The 23,017-nt window shown below is 39.0% G+C and overlaps 1 protein-coding gene across 1 annotated transcript in view; it reads left to right on the forward strand.

Moving 5' to 3' along the window:
* The window catches only part of RNF115 (ring finger protein 115), a 96,853-nt gene that overhangs the window by 31,628 nt on the left and 42,208 nt on the right, over nucleotides 1–23,017 (forward strand). The window contains exons 2-3 of the mRNA XM_007948314.2: nucleotides 12,751–12,809; nucleotides 17,760–17,817. Coding sequence (XP_007946505.1) covers nucleotides 12,751–12,809; nucleotides 17,760–17,817 — 117 coding nt within the window. The remainder of the gene's footprint in view (nucleotides 1–12,750; nucleotides 12,810–17,759; nucleotides 17,818–23,017) is intronic.

The following is a 23,017-nucleotide window of genomic DNA, read 5'->3' on the forward strand; positions in this document are numbered from 1 at the left end:
AACAGCCCAGCTTATAGACTGAGACAGACTAGGAAGAAGGAAGAGGCCGTCCACTTCTCAAAGAATTGGCCAGGGAAAACCTTATGAGACAGAGTAGGCTTCTGTTTTAGATAAAATAATGTTATAATAAGCCATTTAGAAGTTGATAGTGAAACTGTACAAAATCAACTCTGTGGAACTAGAAAATAAACAGTAAATCTTTGTATGACATTTTATACATTCACTAAACACTGGATGTGTATTTATTTGCACGAGTTCCAGGGTAAGTAAGCTTCAGATGATAGGGTTTGCTATAAGTAGGTCCTAGTTTGTAAGCTCATTGTTCTGCAATAGATCTCACATTTTGTGATAATTGATCCTTTGAAGTATAGGGAGAAAAGAGAAATAATGCATTAAAACCACCCTTTCCTTTCCCTCCTGTATTCCAAGTGCTTGGTGCTGTTCCTATTTTAAGTGGATAAATGTCAGGGCTAAGCTATGCTTAGGGAGTTGTTCTTGATTCACACTAATGTAGTAATAGTAAAGAATAATTCTTTTTGTGAGTATTTTTAGAATGAAATAGGCTGTGGAACTTCTGAAGTAGTTCGGTCAAGTGTACCTGTTGCTAAGTATCTTCTCTATACTTATAGTAAACTTTCAAACCCTAAGGGGAAAGCAGCGTAGTTTGACGGGAACAACTGGGTTCCTGTTTCTAATGTTGAGTAATGTAGCTTTGCTTCTCTTTTTTATCTTAAAGTCAGTTTTATGAGAAATTAGTATTGAGACTCCTGCTCTTTTTTAGTTGCCATTTGCTTGATACATCTTTTTCCAACCTTTGATTTTTCATTTATGCTTGTCTTTCTCTCTAAGGTGTGTCTCTTATAGACAACATATTGATGGGTTATGTTTTTTTATCAAGTCGACAACTCTCTGTCTCTTGAGTGGTGTGTTTAATCCATTTACATTCAGTGTAATTATTGACAAGTGTGAATTTGTTACTGTCATTTTGTTATGTGTTTTTTGTGGTGTTCCTGATTTCTTTGTTCCATATAATTTTCTATGCTGAGCTCATTTTGTTTACAAATTGTGTTATCATTTCTTTCATTGCTGTTGTTTTAGTATTTGCTAAATATTTGTGCTTGTCCCCTTTTTTATTGTGATGTGAAGGTTTATCATTTTTCTTTGAGGTTACCCTGTGATTTATAATTTTCTCCTGGAGTTTAGAATAGTCCATTCTATCTTGCAACTCTCTTGACTTCTCACCATTTAGAAGTTCTGCAACTACACTATTTTTCCCCTTCTTTTGGTTTGGTTCTGGAAATCTCATTTCACCATCATATTTGAGGGACAGTTTTGCTAGGTGTATAATTCTTGGTTGGAAATTTTTCTCTTTCAGGGTTTTATATAGACCATCCTATTGCCTTCTTGCTTGTTTGGTTTCTGCTGAGATATCAGAGCTTAGTCTTATTGGTTGCCCTTTGTAGGTAACTTTTTGTTTTTCCCATGCTGCTTTCAGCATTCTTTCTTTGTCTTTGGTTTTGGTACGTTTGATGATGGTATGTCTTGGTGATTTTCTTTTGGGATTTATCCTGTTTGGGGTTCCTTAGGCTTCCTAAATGGATTTATTCTCTTCTTTCATCGTAGCAGGGAAGTTCTCTTCCAACAAATCTGGGACAATTTTCTCAATGGTTTTATTTTTCTCTTCCTGTTCTGGAATTCTGATTACACATAAGTTATTCCTTTTGATGGTATCCCACATGAACCTTAGGCTTTCTTCATTTTGTTTTGATCTTTTTTCTGATTGAATCCTCTCCAAAGATGTATTCAGGTATTTGTCTTCAATCTCATTAGTTCTGTCTTTCATTGATTCGATTCTTTTCCTTTGCTCTTTCAATGTGTTACCTATTGCTGAAAATTTAGTATTAATCTTCTGGATTTCTCTGTGTAGATTTTGTGTCATTTCTGTTTTTTCATTTATTTTGTTATTTTGTTCCTGCATTGTCTTCCAGAATTATTGTAGGGTTTTGTCTGTGTTTTCCTTAGTTTCATCGGTGTTTTCCTTGATCTCTCTCTCAATTTGTTGAAGGTACCTAAATATAATTCTTTTGAATTCCTTGTCAAGGAGTTCCAGTGCTGCTTCTTCCTCAGGGATATATTCTGGGTCCTACTCCCTTGTTTCTCTTGCTTTATCTTGCTTCTTTGTCTGGACTGTGATGGTCTGTTGTCTCTGAGACATTGTAACTTTGTTGTAATTATATTTGTTTATGTGTTGGAGTGATTTGACCAAGATTTTCATTTTTTTTCTCTTTTTTTCAATATATCTGAGTAAGCAGGGTACTGTGCTCCTCTGTTCGCTAGTTGGCAGCATTTATGCACTCACCATCTGTCTCTTGGTGGGTGTGATAGAGAATGAGAGTGGCTGCACAGATCTCTTAACTGTTTGTGAAGAGCAGTTAAAGGTGAATCAGGCTCTTACTGGTGGTCATGTATCATTGGCCAGTTAGTGCAGAAAGAAGTGATGGCTCTCACTAAGTAAGTGGAGCTGCAGGAAGTATGGGTGTCCTTGGGTCATATGGGTGCAGTTGCTGTCTCCCACTCAGTTAGACAAAAGCAACAATCGAAAAAACATCAAAAAAGTAAAAGCAAGAGGACAAAAACACATACTGTATAAACACACAGGAACAATCATCAAAAGAGAAAAAGAAAGAGGAAAAATAATAAATGAGAGAAAACATTTAAAGAAATACTTTAAAAAGGCGAAAGAAATATGAATAGAAAAAGAGGGAAAAAACCTCAATATCTGGGGAGGGAGGAATAAGAGAAAAGAGATAGAGTAGGAGAATAATGAGGACAAAAATGGGAAAAATGCAAAAAGAAAAACAAGGAGTGGGGAGAACCACAAGAAAGAAAAAAAAAAAAAAAAATGGGAACCAGGAAAAGAGAAGAGGGAAAAAGCCAAAAACTAGAACCTGGGAAGGGAAGAAGAAAGAATAATAGTAAAAAGGATGGAAAAAAAATTTAAAACAGACAAAAATAAACTAAAAAAAAAAAAAGAAAGAAATGGGGTTAGCCATGAGAAAGAAAAAAATGGGAACCAGGAAAAGAGAAGAGGGAAAAAGCCAAAAACTAGAACCTGGGAAGGGAAGAAGAAAGAATAATAGTAAAAAGGATGGAAAAAAAATTTAAAACAGACAAAAATAAACTAAAAAAAAAAAAAGAAAGAAAAAAATATGGGTAGGGCAGGGCACCCAGGCTTTATCCCAGCACACAGACTGGGATGGAATTCCTGCTGGCCCAGAATGTGGGTGGGAGTGAGGGATGGCTGCACCTCCATTCAGCAAGAGGGTGTGGGGTATAAGAGTAACAAGGGGAATATTGCACCTTTCTAGTCATGGGTGTCTGGAATGTCCTTGTGTTCCCCGGCAAGTGGAGCCTATAGTTAGGTCCCTGAAATCTGAGAGAATGCTCTCACTTCAAATATCCTAGATGACTGAACTGCTTGTAAACTTTCAAAGTGGTTGCACCCTTCGGACAGCCAAAGAGTCCACAGCTTAGCCCACCTTCCTCTTTGTTGCTTCCCCTTTTATTCACCAGCCATCAGTGCAGTGTTCCATGCAGCCCCTGGCTCTCAGGGCAGATTTTTCAGGTTAATTCTTAGGCCCTGACACCTCTTGGCAATATCCAGGCCGTCCCTGCCATCAGGATCACTGACAGTCCGCAGTTCCTTATGTCTCCTTTTTCGATGTTTTCATGCAGGTTCTTCTACTGGTTGAAGTTTAGTCCACTTCTGTGTCCTTCCTTTCAAAGCTCAGGGCTCTAGGATTGTCTTCTGTATCTGTGTTAATTGATTCCTCTTTTCTTTGTTGAAATTGGTTCCTCTTTTCTTTGTTGAAGAAGCTCTGGTGGCATAGTACCTAAGGCATTTGACTGCTAACCAGACGGTTGGAGGTTCAAACCCACCAGCCACTCCTTGGAAGGAAGGTTGGGTAGTCTACTTCGGTAGTGATATCACCTCAGAAACCCAAGGAGGGGTCACTATGAGTCAAATCCGACTAAATGGCAGTGAGTTTGGTTTCTTTGTTGAAGAGGGTCTGTGCGGTCTGCCTGTCTATTCTGCCATCTTACTGGAAATCCCCTTGCTTCTCTTTTTAAAAGGAGCTCTGGTGTTGTAGTGGTTAAGTGCTTGGCTTCCAACTAAAAGATCAGCAGTTTGAATCCACCACCAGCTGCTGTTGCAGGAGAAAAATGTAGCAGTCTGCTTTAGTAAAAATTATAGCCTTGGAAACCCTGTGGGCTTTTTACTTGTTCTATAGGGTCACTGTGAATCAGAATTGACTTGAAGGCAGTGTTTCTCTGTTTCTCAGATGGATGATAGAAATGACTTACTGTATTTTTTTGGGTATAATTTTGTGACTGGTGGTGTTATAACCAAAAAAACCAAACCCATTGCCCTGGAATCAGACCTGACTCATAGCGACCTCTCCTTGGGTTTCCAAGGTGGTATCACTATGGAAGTAGATCGCCCAACCTTCCTTCTGAGGAGTAGCTGGTGGGTTTGAACTGCCAGCCTTCTGGTTAGCAGTTACTGGAAATACTTGGGGAAGAGGGGTTCAGTCTGAATACTAGATGTATTAGTAATAATTAAACAAGCAGAGGAGAAATTTTTACAGCACCAGGCATATAATGGGTACTTAATTCGTTAAGTTTTCCTTCTACCCCTAACACATACCTGTTATGCTTAAAATTCAGAACTCTGTGTCTGAGTATATTAGGATAATACTAAGGCCAAGGCTGAAGGAAAGGTAGTGTGGCAAAGGAGATGGAAGTAGAGAGAGCCTCTATTTGATCCCTACTTGACCCCTTTATAAATCATCTTTAATTCACGGAAGGTTATCCCCAAATGGAGTTAAACTTACCTCTTGGGGCGGGGGCGGGGGAACCAGGAAAATTTAAAACCTAAAGTCAGTCATCTTTAGAAATGACCCAAGAGATAAATACTTAAACTCCAATCTGGTTGTAATGTCAGGGCATGACTGATTGCTAAGTGTAACTCAGAAAATAAAACCAAATAATTACATTATTTTTTATCAGGAGAAGGAATGTATCCATTAGAAGGAGGTGTGGGAATTGCTGCTCAGTAATGAAAGCATAGAAAAAGAAGAGTCAGAGGCAAACCTAAGTAGTACCCTTCTGGTACTGCCCAGGGGACTGGGATCCCAGGTCTCTGATTTTGAGGATCTGGTTTATGCTCATAGTGGGGATGGATATATCAGACTATCCTAGCATTGTGACACAAGCTTTATATCCACTTATCTTATTGCTCTGATTTTCAGCATATTAAGCAAATGATTATAATCTGGAATAACTATAGTAGTTATTTATTGTCTGCTGTATTATTTGCCTAGGAACTCTGGTGGCATAGAGCCTAAGGCATTTGACTGCTAACCAGGAGGCTGGCCGTTCAAACCCACCAACCACTCCTTGGAAGGAAGGTTGGGCAATGGACTTCAGTAGTGATATCTCCTTGGAAACCCAAGGAGGGGTTGCTATGAGTCGGACCTAACTCAACGGCAGTCAGTTTTTTTTCAACTAGTATTTGCCAGGCACTGAGGTTAAGTATTTTGCAAAATCGTAATCTTTATAACAGTACAGCAGTGAAGCAAGTTTTCCATTTTACAGATGAGGAAATTGAGTCTCAGAAAGTAATTTGACATCCCCAAGACTTCATATCCAAAATTAATGGAGACCTGAGATTGGAATTCAGCTTTCTGATTCTAAAACTTTTTCTTTTATGTAATGATACTGTCCAGGTATATTTGCTTATTGAGAAAGATTGTGCTGAATATTAAAAGTAAATGGACCATTTGATAACCTTCTTTCATTATAATTAAATTAGCATTCTGAGTTTTATATATATGGCCTCTAAATTTGGTTTTATATGAATATCCAAGAGACAAGTCCTCTCTTGCTCTGCTAAATTAGGTTTCTGAGCTTCTAAGATTGAGGGTCAGACTTTATATTGTGTTGTGTTCAGCAAGGTAATACTCCCCTGTAAGGAGGGTGGGGATAGTAGTCTGGATGGCTGCAGAATTTCCCAAGGCCTCATCTGGCCTGGCCATAAGCCTTTCTGTTCAGTCTTTTTTTCAGTTTTTTCCCTTCTTCAAAAGCATATTTATTCTTTGAACTTGGTACTGAAGCCACTCCTGGAGGTCACCTTTCAGCCAAATAATAGATTGGCTTATAAAATAAATACAGTATCACCTGTGAGTAATGTGTTCCTTCAACAATCAACTGTCTAAGACCAGATGGTCAACAGTTACTCAAAAGCAAAGATGAGAAAACAAGGAGGGGAAGGAAAGCTAGATCAGTGGAAATAGAGCAAACAGAATGGAAATAATGATATTGCTGACACATTGTGAAAATGGTAACAAAAGTCATGAAACAATTTGTATGAAAATTGTTAAGTGGGATCCTAATTTGCTATGTGTAAAGTTTCATCTTCACCTAAAGCAAAAAACAAAAAGAAAAAGCATAGTTATTTTCAATCAGCATGATGTAATGAAAAGAATATGGAGTTTGGGGTTCAAGCAAGAAAGATCAAGGTTCAAAGCTCTTTTCCATCCCTAGTTAGGAGCTCTGGTAGCATAGTGCCTAAGGGACTGGACTGCTAACCAGAAGGTGGTGGTTCAAACCCACTGGCCACAACTTGGAAGGAAGGTTGGGCAATCTATTGCCGTAGTGCTACCACCTTGGAAACCCTAGGAGGGGTTGCTATGAGTTGGGTTTGACTCGACAGTACATAACAACAACAACAACAGTACACTGGTTTTCTGTTGTATGCCTTCCCACTTACCAGCAACCCTATAGGACAAAATAGAACCGGCCCCACAGGTTTTCGTAGGTAGCACAATGCCAGGTCTGTTCTTCCATGGAGCCACTGTGAGTTTGAACCACTGACCTCTTTGTTAGCAGCAGACCACTTAACTACTGTGCCACCAAGGATCCTTGGTTTTCTATTACTGTCTCCTACTGAACAAATTACTCAAAATTTAATGACTAAAAACAATAATTTGTTATTATCTCTCATGTTTCTGTGGATTGACAGTACTCACCTGATCAGCTCTCACTTACGATCTCCTACACAGTTGTGTCACATTGTGCCTGGAGATGGAGCCATCTGAATGAAGGCTCTCATAAGCTAGGCCTCCAAGGTGTTTTTCCCCCTTACTTGTCTGATATCTCAGTGCTCCTTAGGTGGCCTCACTCTTCAGGAGAGTAGCTTGGACATACAGTTGCTCAGGGCTCTAGGAGTCAGGAAACAGAATTTTCCAGGCCAGTTAACAGCTCTGTCTGAAACTGGCCTACCTTCACTCCTCTCATACTCTGTTGGTCAAAGAAGTCACAGAATCCCCTAGATTCAAAGGGGTGGAGAAATAGACTCCATCTGCTAACCAGAAGGCTGGTGGTTCAAATCCACCAGCCACTCCTCGGAAGGAAGATTGGGTAATCTACTTCCGTAGTGATACTGCCTTGGAAACCCAAGTAGGGGTCGCTATGAGTTGGGTCCGACTCGATGGCACATAACAACAACAACAACTTAGAAGAGAGTTGTAAGTTTACATTGCAGGAAAGCATGTGGATTGGGGAGATCTTATTGCGGTCATTTGGAAAATAAAATCTGTAACAATTTATTTGACTTTCTTATCTGTAAAATAAAATAGAAATAACAGTATTCACCCCACAGAGTGGTTAAGAGGAATAGCACAATGCTGAGCACATCATAGGTGTCTAATAAATAGTAGTAGCTCCGCTCCCCACTACACTTAATTCCCTGACATCATAGGTTGTATCTAATCTGCTTTTACTTTGGATGGTCATAGTTTATTCAGTTTGTAATTTGGTTAACAATTTCTTGGCCTATATTTCTCAGACTTGTGTAACTTAAAAAAAAAAATTTATCATAGAAAATTTCAGATATATCAAAATTAGAATAATAAAACTATTAAATATATAACTACATATTATAATAAATGCTATATAAAGGAATGAATGAAATGCTGTAGAAGAAAAGAATAAGAGGAAATCACTTTGAATTGTTGTTAGGGGCCACTGAGTAGGTCCTGACATTGGGACCCTATGCACAACAGAACAAAACAATGCCTGGTCCTGTGCCATCTGCAGAATTCTTTGCTTTGCTCAAGTCCATCATTGTAGTCACTGTGTCATCCATCTCATTGAGGGTCTTCCCCATTTTCACTGAATGTTCTGGTTACCTAGTGCCGCTCTGACAAGAATATACCACAAATGGGATGGCTTTCACAGTTTGGAGGCTTTAAGTCCGATTTCAAAGTGCCAGGCTCTAGGGGCTGGGTGAAAGCCCCCCAACCTTGGGCTTCAGCTCTGCCTCTTGCTCCCGGCCCACTGAAACTAGAGGCATCTTTTTACTCAGGCAGCTACTGGCTGCTGAGTCTAACAAGCCCAAGGTTGACAAGTAATAAGGCACAGTCCTGTTATTACCAAACAACATGGCAGGCCATTAATTCAAGTCCATTGGAAGTCCCAGGATTGGCAGAGCGTGGCAGGGCTGCTGAACAATGACATGGCTACATGCAGGGTTCAAGCGTGCCATAAGCTAGAGACCATTCCCAAAGTTGCTTCTTATATACTGTAAGCAGACCACATCCCTAAAGCAGCTACTCAAATAATTGCTACTCCAATAATCAGCTACTCAGTAATTGCTCCAATAATCAGCTGCTCCAAAAATCAGCTACTCAATAATTGCTCCATGGAGTCAATTACCAGTCTTACTGTGTTAGACTGGGTTCTCTAGAGAAACAAAACCAGTAAAGCTTATATATAGAGAAAAAGAGAACTTTATCTTAGGAAAATGGCTCACACACTTATAGAAGCTGGCAAGTCCAAAGTTCTTGGATCAAACGTCAAGCTGGAGGCTTTTCCCGACTCTCGCAGCTGCAGGGGCTGAGGAGCTCAAGGTTGGCAGGCAGTATACTGGCTGTTGACTCCAACAAATGATGAATCCAAGATCTCCAGGCCGAATGGTGGAATGTTTGCTCACAGACAGTTGTAGGCAGCACAACAGAATCCTGATCCACAGAAGAGTGTCTCTTTTCCCAGGATGTCCATAAATATACTGGAAGCAGGTCATACACCTAAGGAAACTCCCTTTCAATGGATTGGCTGCTCAAAACATATTCATCTGATCCCATCATGGGAATAACCACATCACAGCTGCTTAAACCACACAGAATTGTGGTCCAGCCAAGTTGACACACAGCTCCAACTATCACACTTACCATGGGGAGTAACTACATCCGGCTTCCCAGCCACTCAACCAGACCTAGCCAAGTTGACACACAAACTTAACTACCACACTGACCCTCTCCTTTACTAAGCATGATATCCTCCTCCAAGGACTGGTCCCTTATGACGGCCAAAGTACGAGAGGCAAGTCTGGGCATTCTTGCTTCTAAATAGCATCCTGGCTGTACTTCTTCTAAGACAGATTTGTTTGTTCTTCTAGCAGTCTGTGGTATTTTCAGTATTCTTTGGCAACACCACAATTCAAATGCATCACTTTCAATTGGGTGATAAATAAAGGCCTTTCTGAGGTGACATCATGATGGAAAACTAAAGGATGTTTCTTGCTATGCAAAAAGTTAGGGGACTAGTTATTAAAAACCTTTTGTTATCAAGTCAATTGAGACTCATAGTAACCCTGTAGGACATAGTAGAACTGCCTAATAGGGTTTCCAAGGCTGTACTCTTTATGAAAGGAGATTGCCACATCTTTGTCCTGTGAAGCTTAGTGGTTTCAAAGCGCTGACCTTTCAGTTAGCAGTTAATGCTTAACCGCTGTGCCGCTGGGACTCCTTGTTCTAGTTATAGGCAGGAGTGGATTACCCAAAAGGCAAGATAAGCATGGGCTTACTTGCTGATCTGTAGTGAACAACTTTACATGTGATATGGTGAAACCCATATGAAATTGTTCACTACAGATTAGTTAGTAAGTAAGTACAGGTAAGCCTATGCTTATCTTGCCTATCACTAGAACAAGGACCCCTGGTGGTGCAGTGGTTAAAATCATGGGGGTGATTACATCATTATGTAACTGCCAGATTATATCATTACATAACTGCCAAACCACTAAGTCATGGCTCAGCCAAGTTGATACATATTTTTTGGGGTACATAATTCAATCTAGGGAGCTCTGGTAGCGTAGTGCCTGAGGCACTTGACTGCTAACCAGAAGGCTGGTGGTTCAAACCCAGCAGCTACTCCTTGGAAGGAAGATGGGGCAATCTACTTCTGTAGTGATACTGTCTCGGAAACCCAAGGAGGGGTCGCTATGAGTCGGGTCCGACTCGACGGCACAACAACAATTCAATGACATTTTATCCTATGGCCCCTAAAAATTCATGTCCTTGCCACATGCAAAACACTTTCACCCCATCCTATCATCCCAAAACTCTAAAATCAAGTCCAAGTCCAAATTCTATCCTGGGGCAAAATTCCTCTTCATCTGTGAAGTAGAATATAAGTTATCTGCTGTTAAAGTACAGTGGTAGAACAGGCACAAGGTAGAGATTTCCATTACAAATGGGAGAAATTGGAGGGAAAAACTGGAATAATGGGTACCAAGCAAGGAAAAAGTTCAGCAGAACAATTTACATTAACTCCCAAGGCTTGAAAATAATTCTCTTTTCTCTGAGACTATGTAGGCAAAGGCCCTGGACTCTGGACTCTGGGTATTGGCCATGTTCTCTGGATTCTGGGTAGAGGCTCTACCTTCTGGACCCACCAGGACAGTATCTCTGCTCCTTTGGCTTTGGGCAGCCCCATTCTTCTTGTCCAACTTAGTGGCAACCCCACCCTCTAGGCCTAGGCAGCCCCTGTTTCTCTGCCCCTTGGGCATGGCAGCCCAAGCTTTGAGCAGCAGTTCTGGCCTCAGCTCCCTGGCACTCATGAACAGCAGCCTCACACTTTGGAACTGGGTTGATGAAGGTCTGATTCTTAGAAACCTAGGAGGCTATGATCCCCCTTTGAGACCTCAGAGGCCCTGACCCTACCTTTTTGAGGCTGAGGCAGCTTTGTTTCCCATTGTCCTTGTCCGTCAGCTTCTGCTTCCTGGTTCCTGTGCCTCTCATCCCTCAGCCCCGTGGGCCTCTTGAGTTGGCCCAGCCTCCACCCATTTTGGGCAAGTGTTACAAAGCTCTTTAGCTCTACTGTTAATTTGCTGGAGGAACCCCGCTCTGCCGTAAAGCTTTGGCCTGAAGGCACTCAACTCTCTCCCTGTGTGGGTAGGCAAGCCTAGCTCCACAGCCAAGTGCCCAGAGGCACCCCACTCCACCAGAAAGCCTCCTGCTTGAAGGTGCTCAGCTCCCTCACTGTGTTAGATCCTATACCAATCTTGGCTCCAGTCTCCTGGTTCTGCTGCCTCCATTTCTCTGCTACTATTGCACGTCTGCACCATCTACCATGCTACTGCTGCCCTCACCTCCTTCGTAGCCCTTTCCGGAATTACCTTTGATGTCCATAATTCCACTAACAGTCTTTTCCAGGCAATCTAGTCTTTTACTGTTACGCACCTTAAAACTCTTCTGGCCTTTACTCATTACCCAATTCCAGAACTGCTTCCACATTTTAGGTGTCTGTTAGAGTAGCTTGGGTGTGTCCCAACTCATAGTGAGCCCTCCTTGGGTTTCTGAGGCAGTATCACTACGGAAGTAGATTGCCCAATCTCTGGTGGTGTAGTGCTTAAGGCATTTGACTGCTAACCAGGAGGCTGGTGATTTAAACCTTCCAGGTACTCCTCAGAAGGAAGGTTTAGGATTCAGAAAATACAAACCAGAAAACCAAATCCACTGCCATGGAGTCGATTTAGACTCATTACGACCCCCGTTGGGTTTCTGAGGCAGTAGATACTTAGAAGTAGATTTTCTGGTCTTCCTTTCATGGAGTGGCTGGTAGGTTTGTTAGCAGTCAAATGCCTTAGGCTCTACACCACCAGAGCTCCTTTCAGAAAGTATAGGGAACAAGAAAATACTTGAAAATGTCTTCCTCAGATCTATCCTTACAGGTAGTTAAAATATACTTTTAAAAACCATGATAAATCAGGCTCTGAAGTGTATTCTTTCTTACTAGCCCCCAAGCCTGGTAATATTTAAAAGGAAGATTTATAGTACTAAAAGAAATAGAACTGACTTAATGTAATTGTTTTAGTTATTTGAATTAATGCTTCTGTAGAATACCTAAGAATATTAACTTTTATTTGGAACCATTGATAATCAGAACATAGATAAGAAATATTTTAATAGTTCTTTCTAAATCCCTAGTCTACAAATTAGTTTATACTGTGACTCAGTTTATGTCCCTTTTATGTATGTAGTTAAAAAAAAACAGAGTTTCTTTACCCATCAACATTATAATCTTACTGGTCTGAAATACCTAGTGGAGTTTTTTTTATTAGATTTTAAGAGAAATTAAAATAATGAATTCATTCTGATTTAAAAAATCAACTCAAATGAAAATCTTTGGCACTCTCGGCTCTCAGTGGGAGACACGTAGGTAGCTATGAAGGCACTCTTCAAGCATCTTGTGGGGTTCTTTATTTGCCAGTAGAAGAGTATCCTGGGACTCAGTGAGTACATACAGCATTTGGTAGCATCAGCTTGCGTACTACATACTAGTGTGAGGTGATGTACTTAGCTTTCTAATGAAAGACTTTTATTTATTTTTTCCTTTCTTTTGTAGGAATATATTTGTCCCAGATGTGAATCAGGCTTTATTGAAGAAGTGACAGATGATTCCAGGTATTGTACAAGCCCATGAATAAATCAGGCTTTCTATCAGAATTATTTTCTTTCAGCATCAACTGAATAAATAGAAGGGAACTTATTTTATAATGTACTCTCTCTGCCTGTAGAGGGTGTGTGTGCTTGAAGGTGGAATGGGATGTGGAAAAATGGGACCGGGAAGGGGAAGAAAATAGGGAGATTGGGAAAGTGATCGGATAGCGGGTGTGATGAGATCCACTGTTCCTGATGGTGTGTGGCGTTCTTAGGGAACTTCTCTGTCGTAACAGCGTACATCTTGTGACTTTTCATTTATTCTGTGAGATTTCAAGGTTCTCTGAGATTATTGATTGAGTTTTAGTGACCACACTGTCTATGGCCTGAAGTTAAATTGCTGTTAAACGTTTTGGTGGGTGGGGAAGTGACTTTTGACAAACATATCTAATAAGATACCGGTTGTTCTAGCCAGGAAAACTGCGTTACTTGGCTTTGAGGAAGCCTTGGGTCTCTTGTTCTTATTAGGATAAATACTGTAGGATTTTTATGGTCAAATTTATACCATCTTGTCATTGTATTAATATTTGTAATGCTTGAAATTGGTTGTCATTGGTTTTAATAAAGATGTAAGATTGATAAAAAATGGAAATATTTCTGAAAATGATAATGCTATCTGTTCATTCTTGGTTACTATGAATAATACTATAAAAGCTTAATAAAGATAGGATGGCCTTTTTTTGGCCAAACATGAAGGCATTTTTCTTCTTTTGGGATTATCTGGTTAAATATTGATTGGACAACGAAAGAAGTACCGAGGGATAAAAAGGGTCTGTAATCTGAAACTTTTAGTCTTAGAGTGCCTTTGTAGGTTTTAATGGCAGTAGGTAATTCCTGTACTATTGCTATTGGCAGAATCTAAGGTTGAAGGTCCCTTCCACAACCAGGAATAACTACACACTTTACAGTATGTACTATTAGTTTGGCTTTTTAATGATTGCTGATTATATATGTGTAAATGAGCTGGAGCTTCTCGGGCAGTGTGTAGCATGAAATCTAGTTTGATCCAACACTTACTTTGATCTAATAATCTTGATTATAAATAATACAATACCACATTAAGATTAGCATGATAGCAAATAAGCAATTTTGTGTGGATGGCATGCTAACTCGGGATATCTTTTTATTTGTGCTGTTATAATTGCATCAAATACTTACTTCAGGCACTTATGCTCTGCATGTGTTAAATAAGGATGTATCAACTGGAGGGGGTAATTAGCAGGCTTATTTTTTTTCTAAGCTTCTGAACCTGGTTTCTTTAGTTAGCCTTATGTATGAATTACAGCTATAAATGAGGATAATGTCTAGAAGGGAACTATGAATCCCATAGATTCTGCATCACTTGACTTCCTGATTCTTTTGTGTGTGCTTTTGTACATCAAAGGTTGTACTGTGTAGGTACTTGGTGGTAGCAACTACTCAGATGTAAAGATTGTATCTCTTGAAAGGCATCAATGTTTTAAAATAGGTGAAAAAAATCTTTTTTGTAGACCCAGTGCCTGTTAGCAGCAGTATGGTATTCCTTACTACAAAGTTCATAAACAAAGCCAATTTGATTACTTGGTAGTTACCGTGTTAAATAATGGATGGTAAGAATTAGTAAGTTCTTACATGTAAATATTGGATAATGTGCCATAAAACACATTCTGATAGAAAACTTATTTAGACATACCGCTGAAGGAACACCTTGTGAGTTTTAAGCTTTGTCACATTTCTAGGGACATTGTGGTTATCTTTATTGTCCCTTGTCTATGATTAGCTTTGTTGTTAGTTCTCATCTAGTTGGCTCTTACTCATGGCAGCCTAGTGTATATCAAAAAGAAATGTTGCCTGATCCTGTGCCATTTTCATGCTCTTTGCCACTCTTAAAAAGGAATATTAAGAAAAGAGAATGCTGAGGAGTTTCAGGGAGAAGCAGAACCCCAAAGAATAGAAATGGTGGTTTCAGTTACCAAGGATATTTAAATGCCTTAGACCATGTAATGAAGGCAGAACAGAAGACCCCTTGAAGCCTGTCTAGGCTTATGCAGTGAGGATACACAGCTATTCAACTTTGTTTAAGTTATTTGTTGGTTCAGTTAGTTAATTAGCATAGATGTATAAGTACTTTTTAGCTTGTTCTGCATTTGAAATAATTTTGACAAAAGTGTTACTAACTTATGAAATAAATGTAAGTTATCAAATGGTATTTTTTATTTGTAATTTTCAGTTGGGATTTTTAAAAATACATAATTTATATAGAGTGTATTCTTTTTCATTTATAGAAAGTATGCATAAAAATAAATCATCCATCTAAACACTTAGGTTTCCAGTAGCTTGTCTAGGCCACTAAATTATTCTAAAATATATTTAGGAAAGGTTGGCATCCTGAACAAGATCTTTTGATAGAAGCTAAGTTTTAATTATGGGGGAAATTGGATGGGTAAAATTCTAGGCACAGGCTTTTTGGTAGCAAGTCAGTATTTTTCTTTTTGGTTTCTACCTATTTCACTCCTTGAGTACAAAATGTACCCACCAGCTGTAGTTTAGGGCAATTATTTCAGCAAACACTTTCGAGGAAGATTCACATTTATGCTGCAAACTTCCTAAACTGAGTATTGGTTTCTGAGGGCAAGGATTATATCTTGCTCATTTATATTTCTGCAGTGGCTATGGCATAGTAGGCACTCGATAAATATTTATCTGACAGTTGAGATAGCTTTTCTGATTTTCCTTTGTTTGGTTGTGGCCTTCAGGGAATTGTAAAGGAAAAGTAAGTGGACAGGGTAAGTTAATAGAAATAATAAGTCACAGGCAAAAGAGAGAAGAGAAGAAACTATTGCAGAATACAGATGCAGCATATGGAAACACACTGCATATTCTCCAGTTCAGGTAAATTCAGTGTATGGCCAAGTTGGCTGTAAACATTTTTTGGTTTCTAATCAGAGAATAAGGCATGAGAATGATTACATAAAGAATGGCATTAGCTTTGCTTTTTTACTTTTGTTTCCAGACTAACCAGGGTATGTTTGTTTACTCAATGAGCTCAGCACATGGCCTGGGTACCTGAAAATGAAAACTATTTGTAGTAGTTTGTGGACTGTATAGCATTGGGGTGAGTGTTTGTATGTATGTTTGTGTGCTTCTGGGTGTCTCTTGAAGTATAGCGGCATCCAGCAGTTCTTGAGATTCTTCCATCTCCTTCCCTCACAGTGTTAGCCAGTTCTTCTCTCTGCATATTTCTTAGGAACAACAGGATCTAAGATTTCTCCTCATTCTTTAGGGTCTTTGGGAATAGGTGGTTATTTTATTATTCATATATGTGATATTAATTCAATAACTTTTATTTTTGAGTTATCAGTTGTTAGGGAAAAATGTCTAAAAATGAAATCTACTCTAAACCCAGAAAACCTCTCCACAAAAATAGAAGAAAAACAAGTTTTATTACTGAATAAGCATTAAAACAGGATGTGGTGCATCACAGGCAGTCTGCTAAAGAGATTGTAAAGAGACAAGAAATCTAATCCTTTATGTAGTTGAGTAAGAAACCCTGGTGGCGAGGTGGCTAAAGTGTTTGGGTGCTTACCAAAAGGTTGAAGGTTTCAACCCAGCCACTCCATGGGAGGAAGATGTGGCAGTGTGTGCCATAAAAACCACAGAATTGGAACCACATGGGCAGCTCTCCTCTGATCTGTAGAGCCACTACGAGTCGGAATCAACACCACAGAACCGAGTTTTAATCTTCACAGAAGCAGATCACCAGGTCTTTGCCCCTTGGAACCTCTGGGTGGGTTTGAACAGTTAGCCTTATGTTTAGCAGTAAAGCAGCCCTTAACCATCAGACCACCAGGGCTTATCGTTACAAATAATCTAAAATGAATTCTGAAAGAGCTGGGAGGAGAGGAACCTCTTTCCTTATTTCCAATAGGGAGAAGTGAAACCTCTTATTTTAAAATTGTGCTTTTCTTTACACAGTATAGTATTGCAGCATTTTTAAAGGTTATGAATACTCTATTATATCTGACATATAACAAATATTTTTGGAATCAATAAAATACAGACTTTGTACTCTGAATTTATGTTTATGACAGGAGGGAAAGAGGTAGAAGTGGATGAGAGGAGTCCTAGAAATTTATAATACAAAGTAGAATTTAGAATCAAAGTCAGGTTGCAGACAGGTGTGTGGAGAGGTCTTACTTGGTTGGAGAGATCAGAAAAGACTTTATAGAGGAGCCAGCATTTGAAATGAGCCCTGAGGGATGATTAGGATAATCAAACAACAGGATGAACTTTAAAAGAAGAAGTATTGACTTAGCCCTTTTATAATATGCTAAGTGTATCAAACCCACCACCCACTCCTCGGAAAGAAGGTTGGGCAATCTACTTCTGTAGTGATACCACCTTGGAAACCCAAGGAGGGGTTGCTGTGAGTTGGGTCTAACTCAGTGGCACCTAACAATAACAACAACAACAACGTCTATTATTAGGCCTCTTACATTTAATCATTCTCAAGAAATATTTAACTATTGTAGCCTCAAATACTGTGTTCATTTCGTAAAATGGTTTTTTAGTGAAACATTGTTTTGAAAATCTTGTTTTATTTCTTACCCTCTTTAAGAATAAATGTTTGTTTTTCTTCTCTTACTAGGTCAAATGTGAATTGCATTACTTGGCTGTGGGTCCTTCTCCCTTCTCTGTGGTGGCCCTTCTCTCCATTTTTCATTTGATTTAGCCTTGATTTGGGGGTTTGTTATGCTATTTTCGATAGATTAATCCACACACCAGTTCCCCATAATTTCCTTTGTAGTTGTCATGTTGGGATGATTTATTTTTCCTTATTGGGCTTTGTTCTTATTATACCATTCTATATTTAGCTTTTGGGAGGGGAGCTTGTTTCTGGGAATAGAATCACCACTCATTCCTTTTTCTTTTTAGTTTTTTAGGTGGTGGTGGAAGCCGGATAGATAATAGCACATCAACACATTTTGCAGAGGTAAGTTTTCGATTGGCTGCAGGGATTCTTTAGAAAGATGGTGGGTTTTAAAACCATGACAGATATTCACTTCCCAGTGCAGAAAAACGTCAGAGTTTGAATGTGTAAGAAAAATGTGGGCAAGAGTAATTTTTAGAAAAGATTTGTGTTTTCAGTAGCTGGAGCTTTGATATGTTACTTTTGGTAAACCCTTGGTTGTTGTTGTTGTTAGGTGCCATCGAGTCGTTTCAAACCCTTGATTAGGAGAAAGTAATAGCTTCAAGCTGTGCTGTCTTAAACCTAGTGGTGTTTTCTGTTTCATTAATTTATATGTAGCATGAGAACAGTGAGCTTCTACTGTTTTTGAAATAGCAGTGGTGTAGACTGTGCTCTGGAGGCATGATAGCCAGCAGGTAAAGAGCACACCAGGATGAGTTGTTATCAATGTCAAAATGATGACGCGCAGGCTTCAACTTTGTACAGAGGTACTGTTTCTAGAGATTACCTTGATGAACATGTTAATTTTGAATTAAGGGGCCAGATTAAGGATAAGATACTTGCCTTCCAGATCCCATTAGGGAGCCTATAATTAATTTCTGATTCTTTATGTACTGTAGCATCCATATTTGGGGGAGAAAGAAAAAATCTTAACTATGACTTGAAAAGAAGGATTAGACTGCATCTTTGAATACCATTTTATATGTAATTTTCTTTTTTTTTTTTTTTTACTTTATTTATTGACTTATAGCCTCTTCTTTGTTTTTAATCATTAGAGATTATAGCCTGGAAGGGACAGACCAGCTCAGCCTACAAAAATACTGGTTTGCTTTTACTTCTGAATGTCATACAACTTGCTTGGCTCTAAAAAGCTGACAGACACTAAAAGAAAGAAAAAAGTTAAATTCCATATTCAGAATTTCTTTGTGTTTCTGGGTCATATTAACCTCTTCCAGAGAAAACTGAAGTGCCTAGAGAGCTAGTAAAAAAAAAATTTGTATTTATTTGTGTGTATGTATAAGTTAAAACTGTTATTAGTATGTATTTGATAGTTGGTATTCAGTAACACCATAAGTCCCCAATCTTCTCTCATTTATTCTTTGAATAAAATTTAAGACCTTTAGCCCTTCATGTTTTTGCATTGTTAGATTTATATAAGAAACTTGAAATGTTTGGGTAATAGTCCTGCTTTATTAAAGATGTTTTATTTTGCTTATGATCTATGATATTTTAGTATTAAGTTTTCTTGGTTAACTGTGAACTTGGTTAACTTGGTTAACTATGAATGGTGTGGTACATGTATTGGTTGACTAGAAAGTGATTCAAGATGGACCATATCTTTGACTCCCATTTTTATCTTCTCATTCTGATGGATCCAAAGAGCATTATTTAAAATTTATTCTGCTTGCCAGTCCTGGCACTCTTTCTAATTTCAGTATTTTCTCTTTCCTGTAGGTGCTATTCCTGATAATACATATTGTCATTTACTGATTATACATATGCAGGAGAAACTTCATCTGGTTTTCCTTAAGTGTTAGTTCTCTTTTTAGGAAGTAGAAATAGATTGGTCTGTCAGTTTTCTGGGTATGATTCACCAGGAGGAGATGCATTGAATAATAAGAAAAAATAAATATATGTAGTCAGTTTCCTAACTTTAGTAATGCTAAATCTGACACTGGTGGCATGAGCTGTCCTTCAAGTGTTGAAGTAATTTTGCTGAGTCATATAGCCTGTGACTTCATGTTCTTTAGCAGTGATAGGGTTTGTAGCAGGGCATCATTTTTCCTAGTTTTCCTTCTGTAGTATTCCCTTGTCATAATGCCTGAATATTTCACTCTTCTTTTTTTTCCCAATAATATTTTGCATTTAAAAAAATGGGAAAAAAATCTCTCTTTGGAAAATTATGGAAGTTGCCAGGAATTGAAAAAACCAAGATAAGAAATATATATTGTGTTCTTTTGTACTCAGCACTCTATCAGGAGTAGGGGTAAGAAATAAATTTTATAGTTGCCTTGCCTGCAAGGAACTTATAATTTAGTTGGGGAGTAAGTGCGAATACACATGAAGCAAGAACGGTAATTCAGGGAGTATAAAAAACTTACGATGGGCTATATGTCACAAGTACAGTTTAAAAAAAATGAACATGTTGACAATATTAAATTTGTATATGAATTTATAAGCTTTATTTTTCAATTCATGAATTGGGGAATGTCTGAGCTGGAAGTCAGACAAGAGTTCCAAAGAGGAGTATGATACAAAAGGGTTTTGTAGTCACAGATGCACAGGAACAAGGAAGCTATACTGGACAAATTTTGCATTGATTGGTGGACATTTTCTTTTCTTATTTGGAATGAAGGGGAAATAGTAAACTAGGTTAAACCAAGGATTCGAACCAGTTCTTTCCAGTTAAGTCATGGTCGATGAAGTGAAAACTATAGAACAGACCCAAATTTGTAAATGATAACTGTAACAGGAAAAATTATGGGTTGACATCCTGCTATAAACATAATGTCCCTCATAGAAAACAAGGGCAGCATGTGCATTGCATAGCCACCAGATCTTTTGACCTGCAGAGTCAGAAACAGTGGAAAGATGCTGGCCCACCACATTGCTTTAAATGTGTGTTACTCGCCACAGTCCTGGCAATAATCCACTCTGCTGTATCAGGCTTCTGACAGGGCTTCACTATGCTTCCTGGTCTTTTGTCTCTGAAGCAAAGGACACAGCCTCTTTTCAAGGATCCCCCTTGGCACCACAGCCTCGGGCCAGAGCCCCACTGTATGTGTTAGCTGAAGCTCAGCTGCTGGGGGTGCAGGGGAAAGGTGATTGAAAAAATCAAAAAACCCAGACCCACTGCCATCAAGTCAATTCTGACTCATAGCAACCCCCAGTAAATCTTTATGGAAGTAGATTGGCTGGCCCATCTTCCTTCTCTGGAGCAGCTGGTGGGTTTGAACCACCTCCCATTTCAGGGCTTTGGCCCATAATTTTTCCCATTCTAGTTATCTGGTACACCCACATTATACCAATTTGGGTCTGTTGTGATTTTGCTGCGTTGACCATGAGTGGACCAGTTTGAAGCCTTGGGTTAAACTGAGTAGTCAAGTTCTAATTGGTTAGCTTAGGTTTCCATTTCCGGGAAGTGACTTGGTTTTAGCTCCTGGTAAATTTAGGCATTTTTAGGAAACAGGAACCACCTAGGTTTTTTGGTTTGCTATTGGGCCCAGCATAAGTAACTCTGTTTTGGCTCTGGTGGCGTAGTGCCTAAGGCACTTGACTACTAACCAGGAGGCTGGCAGTTCAAACCCACCAGCCATTCTTCAGAAGGAAGATTGGGCAATCTATTTCCATAGTGATACTGCCTCAGAAATCCAAAGCGGGGTCACTATGAATTGGATCTGACTCGAAGGCAGTGACTTTGGTTTTGGTTTTTTATTGTCAGGTTAACAAGGAGAAGGAAGAGATTAGCAGTGCTTCAGTCTTTGGATGTATCATATAACATAGTGATTAAGAACATAGCCTCTGGAACCAGATTGCCTGAGTTCAGATCCTAAGTCTACCACTTACTGGCTTTGTATAGTGCAGGAGCACAGTGCACTGCTGTTGAGTTGGATCCAACTCATAGCGACCCACTCCTGGGTTTTCGAGGCGGTATCATCACTACGGAGGTAGATTGCCCAACCTTCCTTCTGAGGAAGGCTGGTGGGTTTGAACCACCAGTCTTCTGCTTAGCAGTCAGATGCCTTATAGTAAACTAGTAACCTTGAAAGGTTGATGAAATTTAGATAAGCAGAAAGGTGAGAGAATTATCCCAAGATAGTTTTTATAGGCTATCAAGTTTTATCCTAGAGGGAAAACTTAGAAAATTGTATTTGCAAATAGTGAATAGAAACTTCTCCATATTTTAGCTGGTAATTTTAACAAGGGCTTATCTTATGCTCAGTTTTCCTTTTAGTTTTCTTCAGCTAGAACTGCTTGTGCGATGAAGAGGTTATTTTCTATCATTAACATTTACTAATAGCTAAGTTCTTAAAATACTGGATATATTAGAAAGATATAGTCTAAGTAAAATTTCTAACAAAATCATCATTGATTTTTGTTGTTGCTGGGGGTAGGTTGGAAAGGTAGAGAGTAGTTGAGAAGGAGTTGGGGTGGGGAGAGGGATGCCAGTTTAATGAGAGCCCTTTGAGTGGTAGTATGTGGGGGTCAGTGGAGAGTGAATCTAAAAATGTTGCTAGCAGTTTGTAGAGAGACAGAATGTTGCTCTTCTGAGGACCCCGGTGATAACTTGGAAAATTGAGCCCAAGGCTACCTGAGCATTTCATAGATTACTTTTGTGCTGAAAAATACACCCTTTGAATTAGTTCAAAAGAATAACAGTTATTTTATTGCTGTATGATAATAATAAACCAAAACCAAACTCACTGCCATTGAGTTGATTCTGACTCACAGTGGCCCCCATTGGGTTTACAAGGCTGTGAATCTTTATAGAAACAGATTGCCTCATCTTTCTTCCATGAAGCAGCTGATAGGTTTGAACCACCCACCTTTTGGTTAGCAGCTAAATGCTTTAACCACTACACCACCAGAGCTCCATGTATGATATAATAAGCAGTTTGCAATGGGGGCAGTGTCTCCTCCAACAAGAGGAATAGTGTTCCCAGGGACTGATGATTTTACAAAGGGTTGAATACAGTTTTTTTTTGTTGTTGTTGTTTGATGAATATAAGTTTCTGTGGTGGCAAAGTTATTGATTTAGCACTAAAAAAATGATTCTGGAAAGCATGGCTGTTTCACATATTTGTAACTTTGAAACACTTAGTTTGCATTTAAAAAATTTAAATTTAAGGAAGCACACAGTCTTTTTCATTTAATTACTTGGTAATGGCTTTGTTATTGGTTGTTCTGTATAACCCTTTCATGACAAATTATTTTTTGCTTTGAATTTTTTGTTGAAGTCATGTTTTCAGTAATGGAAGACATTTTGAATTAAATGTTTTTTTTTTTTTTTTTTAAGGTAATAGGATTTTGATTCAATTAGTGAAACACATATGTCCCAAAGGGTCTCTGGTGCTGAGGTTGGTGGGATGAGGCCTGTTTCTTCAAATTCGCACAGTTATATAGGTCTACAGCAGATAGCCACATGCACTAAAAGTGGGATAGAGCATCCTACTAAACCCCAGGGTAGAAAATGTAGGTGAGCATTATATGTCCCGCAGGTCAT

This window comes from Orycteropus afer, unplaced genomic scaffold (genome assembly GCF_000298275.1).
Source record: "Orycteropus afer afer isolate SDZICR_OR568_19922 unplaced genomic scaffold, OryAfe1.0 scaffold00010, whole genome shotgun sequence".
NCBI classification, from domain to species: Eukaryota; Metazoa; Chordata; class Mammalia; order Tubulidentata; family Orycteropodidae; genus Orycteropus; species Orycteropus afer.